The sequence below is a fragment of the Puma concolor genome, chromosome A2 (assembly GCF_028749965.1).
Source record: "Puma concolor isolate L17-30 chromosome A2, mPumCon1.1.hap2, whole genome shotgun sequence".
Classification (NCBI taxonomy): domain Eukaryota; kingdom Metazoa; phylum Chordata; class Mammalia; order Carnivora; family Felidae; genus Puma; species Puma concolor.
The window spans coordinates 168,244,115-168,255,461 of record NC_141668.1 but is presented as its reverse complement, the minus strand read 5'-3'; the positions used below and the strand labels follow the sequence as shown (position 1 = coordinate 168,255,461).

Sequence of the window (11,347 nt, the reverse complement as noted above, 5' to 3'; positions counted from 1 at the left end):
TAACCGACGGCGTCACCCAGGCGCCCCACAAACCCTCCAGTTTTCAAAGGCCCAGGATTGGGTCATGGGAGTGAGGCAACTGGAAATCCTGTGCCCAGGGGAGGGCGTAAGCTAACTACCTACTACCTGGGCTCCAGGCAGAAGGAGCAGGGCTTGGACCCAGCCACGCACGCGGGTCTCTCCATCTGTACGATGGGCCCCCCCATCTGCTTCCTTCCCTGTAGAAGGGCTCCGTGGATGGGGGGGGGGGTCAGGCTAGGGTGCGTTACCGGGCTCACCTCTGAACCTGGGCCTGCTCCCTCCTGGGAGGTCCCAAGGATCAGGGATGTTCCCCGGCCCCACTCGTCCTGCCCTTGCCCTAGACTTGCTCCTACCCCTGCCACGGCCCAGGCAGGATGGGAGGGGCCCACTGGCCACGGGGGGCCCACCTACACTGTCCCTGGAAAGCAGAGTGGCAGGTCACTTTGGGCTCTCCCTCCCCAAACGCAGCAGGCCAGGCCACCCATCCCCTACCTCACCCCTCCCCACACCTCCCGTGGACCTGCGCCAGCTTCTCATCCCCGAAGGGCCTGCAGAACGTCGTGGCTTCTGGTCTCTGCTTTCCTCACGTGTAACCGCCGTCCTCTCCTTGCTCATGGGCCTAGGGGAGCCCGACCACTAGACCAAGCAACAGAACTCCCACAACTCTCAGGCACGGGGGAATCCCATCCCAGCTCAGGGCACCATTACCCAGGCCTGGTCTCCGCTCCTGGAGCAGCAGCCCGGGCCAGTCTCTGCCTCCCACCCAAGCCCACGGCCTATTGCCCGTCTGGGGCACAGGTTTCCTCCCGCTGCCATCATGGTGGGATGCCCTCGGGGCTGGGAGTATTTTCAAGGGTCCGCCCTCTTGTCCCGCCGGGTGGGGAAGAACACTCAGGTCACCAGGCAGCTGATCCAGGGCAGAAAGGCTTCCCAGGGGAGCAGGGGACGCTGGGAAGGCAGGACCTCTGTGGGCCGGGGAGCCCCCCTCCACTGCAATGACCGTGAAGCCTGCGGTCCCCAGGAATCCCCAGACCATGGGGGATTGAGGGTGGAAAGCAGGCAAGGGAGGGCCAGGACTAGACTAGACACGGGTGATCAGTGAGCTGAGCCAGTCAGAGATTGGGCGGCCACACGAGCTCCCGGCCACGGAGACAGATGAATTCTGCTCACTCTGCCGAGTCCCCACCTCCAGACCGCCCCACCAGGGGCTCAGCCCTCCGCAAACTGAGACCCCCAACCTGGGCGGGCCATCAGCACTTGCTCATTCCTGGGCCCGGAGCACTGCCTACAGAGCACCAGGGCCAAGCGTCGGCTCTCAACCCCCACACCAGGCTGGGGACTCAGAGGGCAGGGCCCAGACAGCAAAGGGGTGAACCAATGCCTGTGGTCAAAGTTAAGCTCTGACGAGCCGCTAGGCACCAGAAGCCCAGGTCCCTGCACTCTGGCACCAGCCGGGCCACCCCAAGCCCCTAGGGCAAGCACACGGGTCGGGAACACTTCCAAAGTCCTTTATTGGGCCAGCAAGGCCGGGAGCTGCCCTTGGCGTGGGGTCTCAGTCCCAGTCTGGAGTCTCCAGCTCTATGGCATCCCTGCCCCTGTTCCTGGCTGGGGCAGGTGGCCTCCTCTGACAGGCTACTTGATTCGCTCCTTCAGGTAGTCCCAGCCCTCCCTGGAGTACTCGCAAGCCTTGGAGGGGGCCGCCGACAGAGCCGACATCACCTTAATGATGCCTGTGGGGAGGGAGGGCCCAGTGCCTTCAGCCACAGGGCTCAGCCACCGCTTCCCCGCTCCCCCCGGAAACCCTAGCTCCGCAAGGCTTTGAGAGGCCCCAGTTCCAGCCTGGTCAGTTCCACACGGGGAAACTGAGGCAGAGATGGGGCAGGGCCTCGCCTTGTCTGAAGTCACACGGTGAGCTCCAAAGTGACCTGTCTTCAACGGAGGCTCTATCTTGCTCCCACCCCCCTGAAATCTCCACCCCTTGTCCTCGCTTAGATCTGCAGGGGGTGCACAGAGCAGGAAGGAGAACGATGGAGAGGAAGGGCCAGGAAATGGGGGCAGGGGGTGCTGACTGGGGTATCAGGGGCCGCCACCCCCAAGCCCAGGGACCGGGGCCTACCTGAATTCCAGGAGTCGCGGATGTGAAAGTTAAACTTTGGAGGGGCTGGGAGCTGGGAAGAGAGGGGAGAAGGGGCGGGTGAAAAGGGGAGGGCCCAGGAGCCTCAGCCCCCTCCGGAGGCAGCGGAAAGCAGCACAAAGCCCACTGCAGAGAACACCACGCAGTGCTGGAGGGACCAGGGACCAAAAGCCACCCCAGAACTGACACCGCACTCCCCCCCACGGCCCCCACCCCCAAGCCTCAGCCTCACTCCCAGTCCCAGGGTACCTGGGGTATCTTCAGACCTGTCTGCTCACACACGTACTGGCTGAACTGGTACAGGGCTGGGGGGACTACCTCCTCTGCCTTCTGGAGGACAGCCTGGCTCTTGTCACTTGGCCCCAGCAGCTCCTGGTCATACACCAGGTAGACGGCACCCCCGGCCACACTGCCCTTGATGAGGAACCTGCAGGCAGAGAAGGGAAGGACAGCAGCTCAGTAGCTCATGGGACGCCAGTGGCCACCCTCGGGGCTCCAGGCCCACTGTGGGGAGGAGTTGGACTCCCGGGGCTGCCACAGTCCTCAGAGCGCCACACCTGAAGCCGGGCAGCGGAAGGCACTTTGGAAGCGCAGAGGCTTGCCTGACGCCTACTACGCCCATTGAGTGTTGTACTCAATTTACCCTGCAAAGCGGAGCTACTCGGCCCCGTTTACCTGGGAAACTAAGTCCCGGAGGGGGACCGTGGATCACGCGTGATCCCGCACAGAGCAGGGAATGGTGAAGACTTAAGACCCCTGACTTCCTGTCTTCCAGCCCCGGGAGGCACGACCCGAGCGCGACCCTCGAGGGGCTTCCAAGGGACCCCGGTCATTTCTTGTATGTCATACGTCGCTCTGGGCACGAGTTAACTTCCTGAAACAGCGCGTGCGGCATTCCCACCTTACAGAGGAGGCAACTGAGGCTCCGAGGGGTCTCGGACACAGACAATCAGGAGGCAAGGGTTCGCTGGGACGCGGGAAGGAGGCGACAGGAGATCTCGGGAAGCCCCTCCCCGCCTGAACCTCAGTTTCCCCATCTGGGCGATGGGGGACCTGACACCACGGAATTCGAAGATCCAATCGGGAGCAAACCGGAGGGGGTGCCCACAGGCGGGGACTTTTTCGGGGGCTCCGAGCCCGCCCGGCGGCCCCACGCACCTCATCAGCGACCACACTCGGGGCACCATGGTCCCTCGGCTCCGCGCGCAAGGACACTCGACTCGTTCGCCGCTTCCGGTGGCGGCGCCGCAGAGGCCTCTGGGAAACGTAGTCACCCTAGTCGGCCGCAAAGGCCTCCGGGAGTCGAAGTCGCTCGAAGGCTCGGAGACTCCGGAGGGGGACGGCGGCCCTACAGCGAAACGATTCTGAGAAGTGTGATCTTCAGAGCCCGGGGGCCGCAAAGCTGCCTGGGAAATGGAGTCAGCAGGGCCCCGTGAGGCGCCGGATGGCTCGCCTGGCCGCAAAGACTCCTGGGAAATGTAGTCCCGCCTGGCACGGTCCCGGGGGCGTGAGGGGGAAACAGGTGTCCGGCGTCTAGAATGAGGCCGGAGCGTGACCCAAGAAGATGTCGGAGCCCGGGAGATCCACCCGCGCCCGCGCGGGGGCATAAGGGCCCAGGCCCAGGAAGAGTGTGCCAGTGAGATGGTCGTCACGGCAACGAGAGGTCGGAATTGTGTGAGGGAAGCTGGCCCTCGGCCACGTGATCTGGGTCGGGGGTGGGGCTTTCGTCCAGGGGGCGGGACCAGGACCACGACTGGGAGGGGGCTAGCCTGGCCCTTGGCCGTTGCCCGGCAACGCCCGGGCGCTAAGTCTCCGGGTCCAGGCCCCTCCCCCTGAGGAGGTGGGCTCGGTGTCACGTGACTCGGGCCCTACGGGAGGGGGAGTGGTCGGGGGCCCGGCCGGACGCGACCACTTAGGGAGGTCCGAGGGGCGCGCGCCTCGTTCCCTGGCCGGGACCCCAGGCCCTCTGCACCGCGGGGAGAAACTGAGGCCCGAGTGGGTAAGTGCGAGGTTGGGAGCGCGCAACACGGCCCACGTCCTTTTTGTCCAGAGGGGAAACTGAGGCCCAGGGAGGTCAGGGGACCAGTACGTTCTGCGATCGTCTGGTTCCCCCTATTCGTCCCCCATCGCAGGCCGACTGCTTCATCCATCCATCCATCCATCCATCCATCCATCCACCCATCCACCCAGCCGACCCCACCTCCCCCTGCGTGGCTGCTGTGGTCAGGGCCAGTGTCGGAAGAGGGTCAGGTTAAGGGCCAGGTTGAGGCGCTTCATAGCCTTTCCCTGGAAGTGAGGAGAGGTGGGGTGGCTGCCGCGACTGGGGAAGGGCGAGCGAGGAGTTCACTTTTCTGAGAACTGAGGGAGGTTCATAGACGGGAATGGTGGAAGAGGAGAATGGACAGGCGGGCCAGGGCCCGACCCGCTGGGCATTGTGGGCTGAGGTTAAGATCTTGGTCTCTGTGGGGTCAGTGGTGAGCCCTCGGAGGGTTTGGAGCAAGAAGCGGAACATCAGACTTCTTTGGACAAAGATCCCTTTGGCTGCCTGAAAGGGGGGGAGGGGGGAAGGGAGGGCGTATGAAGATGGGGGAGCCCGGGGCGGGGGGCAGCTGCAACTTTGGGGTGGGGGCAAAGGACTGATGGCTGGATCTAGTGAAGGTCTGAGGACACCCCAACCCCACCATTTCTCAGTTCTGGAAATCCCCTCTCTTGTCCTCCTGAGTTTGAAGGATTGAAACCCCAAGATGGGATGGACCTGTGCCTTTCCCTGGGGGGAAATGCATGACCCCCCCCCCCGCCCCCCCGCCAAACATTAAACACTTGACCTGTTTCTCTTTCACCTTCTCCCTGGAACGAGTAAATTCACTCCCACAGCTGACGTCACATCTTAACCCTGATGGCATAGGTTCTTGCGTCTCCAGCCCAGGCCTAAGACTCCTTCCAGCTCCCCCAGCTCCTACCCGCAATGTTCCTCCTGTCACTCAGTGTCCATCTGGTGCCTCTTGAGTACCCGCTGAGTGTCTGGCACAGTGTGGGGCATTGAGGACCCAAGAGTGAACAAAGCAGAAACAGGTTTCCGTTTCTTTCCTGCCTCATGGAGTCCACAGTCTAGGGGGAGATCAGTTTTGCTCTGACTTGAAAGAAGCGGGAGAGCAACTCGTTGGGTTATATTTGGGGAGAGCATTCGGGGCAGAGGGCACAGCCAGTGCAAAGGCCCTCGGGCAGGATGGAGACTGGCTGGTTCTGAGGAACAGTGAGGAGGCAGGTGTGGCAACCGGCAGCGTGAGCAAGAGGGGCTGGTCCTCTGACCCTCAAGGATATTGAGCAGGGCGAGGCAAGACGTGACTTGGCCGCTGGGGGGAGGGTGAAAGCCCAGAAGAGGCGAGGGGACTGGAGCAGGGCAGCTGTGTAGCCTGGTGACCTGGACAGGTGCGGCTGTCAGCCAGGCCTGTGCCCGCCACCCTCTCTCCCGCCGCAGCCCCTGCAGCCCCGGGGAGGGCCATGAAGGTACTGCTCTTCACCGGGCTGGGAGCCCTGTTCTTCTCGTATTACTGGGATGACAACTTTGACCCTGGTGAGTGCCTGGTGGGGGAGGGAGGGATCTGGCCAGCTGTCCGGTGCACCCCCAGGGTTGACCACCCCCCCCCACACTGCCAGCCAGCCTCCAGGGAGCCCGCGTGCTGCTGACAGGGGCCAGTGCGGGCGTCGGGGAGGAACTGGCATATCACTACGCCCGCCTGGGCTCCCACCTGGTGCTCACTGCCCACACGGAGGCCCTCCTGCAGAAGGTGAGACATCCCATTTCCCGTTTGATGGCCGGGTGCGCGTGGGTGGAAAGCGGGGCCCGGGCTTCCTGAAATCCTTGCAACGGTCCAGGCTTCCTGTGTGACCTGAGGCCAGTTGGTTAACCGCTGTGCCTCAGTTTCCTCATTTGCAAACCGGAGACAATAAAAGTACCTTCTCGTGGGTTATGGTGTTGGGTTGGTACAGTGAAACAGCGGGGGTAAATCCGGGAGGGTTCCTCAGTCAGTGGGCGGATGGGTAGTGTCCACAGCCCGCGCTGAGAATTGAGAATGAATGATGGCGGATGTTGAAGCTCGGAGTAGGGGAGGGGGCTTTAGGCTGGGGCCCCAGTGGCCTAGCAGGTGGCGGGGGGTGGGGGTGGGGGCCGGCTGGGGTGGACGGGCCCACGGGCAGCTCTGGCCCCCCCAGGTGGTAGGGAACTGCCGGAAGCTGGGCGCTCCCAAGGTCTTCTACATCGCTGCGGACATGGCCTCCCCTGAGGTGCCCGAGAGCGTGGTGCAGTTCGCGCTGGACAAGCTGGGTGAGGGGCGGGGCCTTCGGGGCAAGACCCGAATGGGGTGGGGCCGTGGTAGTCGGTGGGTGGAGGTTTACGGGGTCCGGGGCGTGGCCAGGGGCTGGAACTCTGGACCGGGCCTTATTGGATCAGGGACGAAGCCTGGCAGGATGCAGGGAGGAGGGCCCGGTCTCTTTGCTATTAGGCGGGGCGCCACCCGGGGCCGAATTCACTGGGTCGGCGCTCTGGCCGAGGCGTCGCTAGTTTAAGGCGACGGCGCTAGGGGCGGGGTCTCTTAGGGCCCAGGGGCGGAGCCTCAAGGACTAGCTCCTTGCTGATGGGCCTCTCCGGGCCAGGAGGACTGGACTACCTCGTGCTGAACCACCTCGGCGCCACCCCGGCAGGCTCGCGGTCCAGGAGCGTCCAGGCGACACGCTGGCTCATGCAGGTGCTCCGCCCCTCCGCGGCCAGCGCCCCGTCCCTCCAATCCCCAGACTCCACCCCCTCCTAAATCCCCACCGCAGGCCCTGCCCCCCGCCCGAGGCCCCGCCCACGCCTCAAAGCCCCGCCCCTTCCGGGCTCGAGTTTCTCCGCGGCTCGGTGACTCGCCGTCGCCACCTCCAGGTGAACTTTGTGAGTTACGTGCAGCTGACTTCGTTGGCGCTGCCCAGCCTGACGGACAGCAAAGGCTCTCTGGTGGTCGTGTCCTCGCTGCTCGGTGCGTGCACGCGGGGCGGAGAGTCGGGAGGCCACAGGGCTCGATGCGGCCGAGCCCCAGGGCAGGAAGGCCCCCTGGAGGAGGGGGAGCGGCGGTGGTCACTCAGCTGCTGCCCTCCCGCCCTCCTAGGCCAGGTGCCCACATCCTTCTCCCGCCCGTACTCGGCAGCCAAGTTCGCTCTGGACGGCTTCTTCGGCTCTCTGCGGCGGGAGCTAGACGTGCAGGACGTGAACGTGGCCATCACGATGTGTGTCCTGGGCCTCCGGGATCGCGCCTCCCCCGCCGAGGGAGTCAGGTGAGGCCCGGGGCCATCAGGGGCAGGGGCAGTGAGGGGCCGCCCAGCCGCAGTTTCCACCGCACCCTCCTGTCCCCAGGGGCGTCACGAGGGCCAAGGCGGCCCCAGGGCCCAAGGCGGCCCTGGCCGTGATCCGCGGCGGCGCCACACGCGCCCCTGGCGTCTTCTACCCATGGCGCTTCCGCCTGCTCTGTCTGCTCCGGGGATGGCTGCCGCACCCGAGGGCCTGGTTCATCCGCCAGGAGCTCAACGTCACCGCTGCCGCTGCTGCCTGAGCTGCTGCGGGTGGCACCCCTTCAGCTTCCCAGAGAGGGGAACCCTCTATCCAGCCGTCCCGGAGCCGGGACACGAACCGAGACACCTCGGAGACGGTGGCCGTGGCTCAAGACAGAGTCACCAAGACAGAAAAGGAAAACCGAGAAATACTACCAGCACCTGGAAACACGGTCACCACTCCCGGTGTGCAAGTGCTGATCGTGTGCCAGGCACCCTGTCAGTGACCTGGAAGTCATGACCTCAGCCTTCCGGGCCACCACTGATGACATGGTTGCTGCTTCCGTTTTGCAGACGAGAAAACTGAGGCTCAGAGAGGTGATGTGACTTTCGCCACGGCCCTGGCCGTGTGAAACAGGGCACACCACCCCTGAGCCACCCTGGGAACCCTGTCCATCTCCCACCTGGATCCTCTGCAGCCCCGATCTCTTCTTTCCACTCAGTTTTGGAGCATTCCCCTACCGTTGCCCCAAGCAAGGGACAACCTTGAAACTGTCCACCTGCTGATGGGTTCTGAGGTGGGGGGAGGAGGGAAAGACGGTGTTCTGGGCTGGACCCAGCCTCCTGTTTCATTATAAAAATCCTTCTACCCTTGCACATGTGTGTTCAAATTGCTTGGTCCTTCCAGTTTGCAGGTGGCAGGTGGGTCAAGAGGAGTTTGTGTATGGGGACCAGACTTGTCAACCCTATTTTAGAGGGGAGAAATGGAGGCCGAGCGAGAGGCAGCCCTTGCCTAGCAAGTCACGGGTGAAAAGAAGAGTACTGACTGGCACAGAGGTTTTATTTGCAGCATCAAGTCCAGGGGTTGCGCAGCAATAATGATAATGTGTATCAGGCACTAAGCCCTTGGCATCGCTGATCTCATGGCATCATCACAATCTGAAGCTGGTGTTGCCACTGTTCCCATTTCATAGGGAAGGGAAGGTGCTTAGAGAGAGGCTGGACGTGGGTGGCAGGAGCTGGGATTCTCTACCTGCACATCACTGATATTTGTATCAGTTAGTGAAAACGTGACGCCTCCTCTCCCTAAAATGATAAATTAGTGCACTTGCATAAGGAAAAAGCAACTATACAAATAAAAACTACAGAACAAATACAATGTTACAATAGCTGTTGGCTATGCAGGGCTCTAGAATGAGCAAGGGTTACAAGGGTTAACCCCAAACAGATCAGCCCCAAACTGGGACCATCATTTGGGGATAAGTAGAAGTGAAAGATAAAAAACCAGAAATTTTGTTTTGTTTTGTTTTGTTTCAACCCTGCCTGCTGTCCCGGAACCAGCTAAAATTACATCAAATTATATCAAGTGCCATCAGGGGGCACTATACCACATCTTCAGTTCTAAGAATTTAGGATCATATAGATTGAAACCAAAATCTGTTTATGGAAGTTTTATTTTGTGCCAAGTACCATTGTATCTTAAACAGTTTGGAATAGGTACTATTACTGTCCTTTTACAAATGAAGAAATTCAGGTGCCGGGTGGTAAAGTTCCTGGCGCAGGGTCAGCAAGCCAGTGGCCAAGGTGGGATTTCAGCCAGGAGCCTGCAAAAGTAGGATTCGGACTCTCAACCCACCGGCGAAGGGAGTCACCGCACCCACGGCCGAAGCTAGTGCTGGTCGGCTAGTGGAAGCGCGCATGCGCAGGGAGATGGTTCGCGCATGCTCATGGAGACCGCAGGGCCTCCAGCCGCCAGGGGGAGTGCGCGGCGTTCCTGCCTCTCTGGCTCGCTCGACCCGCGGAAGCTAGATATCCCAGAGTTCCGCGGGCCTACAGCCCTTCCGCCGCGGGAGCCATTGAGGAGCAGCAGGTTAGTCCGGGGCTCGGTGTGTGGGATCTGTTGCCATCCGGCCTCCGGGGCCCCGGGGCGGCTCAGGGCTGCGCCTGGGTGCGGCGAGCGAGCCCCGGGGAGCCGGGACGCGGGGTTCCGGGCGGCGGGGACCGAGCCCGCACTCATCTCTTCCCCTCCCCATCCGCGTCTGCAGCCATGGCTCTGCGCTACCCTATGGCCGTGGGCCTCAACAAGGGCCACAAGGTAACCAAGAACGTGAGCAAGCCGAGGCACAGCCGCCGCCGCGGGGTGAGTGCGGGTGCGCGCGTCGGGGGGAGCCTCTTGGGGGGAGGCGGGTAGGGCCCCGGCGACAGTGGTGGGGCGCAGGCGGAGACTCGTGGGCGTCGTGGGGGGTGTGAGACTCGCCCGAGCAGCGAGTGGAGACCCGTGCGAATCGCCTGCGTGAGGAGCGCCCACCTGGGCCGCACACCTGGATGCGCCCCGCGCGGGTGTTTGCCGGGCGCACGGGGCCTGGGTCGAGGGGTCGAGGCTGGAATGTGGAAGGAAAGCGGAGGCCCTGTTAGGCTTGTGATCTCCGCTGCGCCGGGTTTAAGGGCTCCGTCGTTAAGCTGCGACTCCATGGTGCCCAGCTGCGCCCCCTGGGAGAGGGTTCCGGGCGCAGGCAACAGCCTAGGTCAAGGCCGGGCGGGAGGGCCCTGTCGAGAAGGCTGGGACTCGGGGGTGCGGGTGAGGAGGAGTCACGCTACGGTCGTGGCGCTCAGCGCCCCGGGTGGCGTGGGCTCCGAGCGCCTCGCGCTGACGGCCGTCCCCCCCCCCCCCCCCCAACCCCCAGCGCCTCACCAAGCACACCAAGTTCGTGCGGGACATGATCCGAGAGGTGTGTGGCTTTGCCCCCTACGAGCGGCGAGCCATGGAGTTGCTCAAAGTCTCCAAGGACAAGCGCGCGCTCAAGTTCATCAAGAAAAGGGTAGGTGGATGGGGCGCCTGGGGGGCTCAGTCGGTTAAGCGGGGGCTTCGGGTCGTGATCTCGCGGTTAGGGGTGCAAGCTCCGCGACACCTCTGGCTCTGCGCTGACAGCTGGGAGTCTGTGTCAGATTGGAGGGATCTCGCTCGCTCTCTTCCTCTCGAGCCCCTCTCTGCCCCTCCCCTGCTTGCGTGCTTCCAAGAATAAACGTGGAAAAAGGTGGTTGGGGTGCCTGGGTGGCTCATTCAGTTAAGGGTTGACTCTTGGTTTTGACTCAGGCCGTGATGTCCAGGCTCCACAGGTTCGAGCCCCACATGGAGCTCTGCACCGGGAGCAGGGAACCTGCCTGGGATTCTCTTCCCTCTCCCACTCGCACTGTCCTGTCTCAAAATAAGTAAATGTCACGGTCGCCTCGGTGACTCAGTCTGTTAAAACCTCCAGCTTTGGCTCAGGTCATGACCTCCCCACGTGCTGACAGCTCGCAGCAGCCTGGTTGGGATCGTGTCTGCCCCTTACCTGCTTACGCTGTGTCTAAATATTTAAAATGTTTCAAATCTGAGAACCCAGTTTTCCCCTAATGATAGCTTTGAAAAAAAGGTGGGGGGGGTGGGGATAGGTGGACTGTCGGCAGGGCCGGGGCTTGGGGCCCAGACCGACCGCTCCGTCTCTTTTCTCGGCAGGTGGGGACACACATCCGCGCCAAGAGGAAGAGAGAGGAGCTGAGCAACGTCCTGGCGGCCATGCGGAAAGCAGCAGCCAAGAAGGACTGAGCCCCTCCCCTCTGTACGTAATAAAGCCTTTTTGGAACTTGGGGGTCTTGTGTTGGTCTGGGGGAAGGGGTGCGGTGGTGACG

At 62.7% G+C, this 11,347-nt stretch overlaps 3 protein-coding genes across 5 annotated transcripts; 2 read left to right on the top strand and 1 right to left on the bottom strand.

The window, feature by feature from the left end:
- Positions 1–1,513: 1,513 nt before the first annotated feature.
- MICOS13 (mitochondrial contact site and cristae organizing system subunit 13) lies at positions 1,514–3,484 on the bottom strand. Of its 2 annotated transcripts, none has more exons than XM_025916346.2 (4): positions 3,314–3,484; positions 2,405–2,582; positions 2,138–2,189; positions 1,514–1,751 (listed from the first exon to the last, which is right to left on the bottom strand). In XM_025916346.2, the coding sequence occupies exons 1-4, from the start codon at positions 3,340–3,342 to the stop codon at positions 1,654–1,656; spliced, it is 357 nt and encodes a 118-aa protein (XP_025772131.1). In that variant the 5' UTR covers positions 3,343–3,484; the 3' UTR covers positions 1,514–1,653. The 2 variants fall into 2 exon arrangements, with proteins under 2 accessions (XP_025772131.1, XP_086555491.1); XM_086699365.1 differs by having other exon boundaries at positions 2,474–2,582.
- An 80-nt stretch (positions 3,485–3,564) lies between these two features.
- HSD11B1L (hydroxysteroid 11-beta dehydrogenase 1 like) lies at positions 3,565–7,888 on the top strand. 2 transcript variants are annotated; one of them, XM_086699364.1, is made up of 8 exons: positions 3,565–3,818; positions 5,634–5,729; positions 5,813–5,943; positions 6,368–6,479; positions 6,809–6,900; positions 7,077–7,170; positions 7,339–7,465; positions 7,545–7,888. In XM_086699364.1, exons 1-8 carry the CDS (start codon positions 3,797–3,799, stop codon positions 7,738–7,740), a joined length of 870 nt encoding a protein of 289 aa, XP_086555490.1. In that variant the 5' UTR covers positions 3,565–3,796; the 3' UTR covers positions 7,741–7,888. The 2 variants fall into 2 exon arrangements, with proteins under 2 accessions (XP_086555490.1, XP_086555489.1); XM_086699363.1 differs by having other exon boundaries at positions 7,300–7,465.
- A 1,531-nt stretch (positions 7,889–9,419) lies between these two features.
- Positions 9,420–11,305, top strand: RPL36 (ribosomal protein L36). The gene is made up of 4 exons (XM_025916151.2): positions 9,420–9,548; positions 9,724–9,818; positions 10,363–10,497; positions 11,175–11,305. The coding sequence occupies exons 2-4, from the start codon at positions 9,726–9,728 to the stop codon at positions 11,262–11,264; spliced, it is 318 nt and encodes a 105-aa protein (XP_025771936.1). The 5' UTR covers positions 9,420–9,548; positions 9,724–9,725; the 3' UTR covers positions 11,265–11,305.
- The last annotated feature ends 42 nt before the right edge of the window (positions 11,306–11,347 follow it).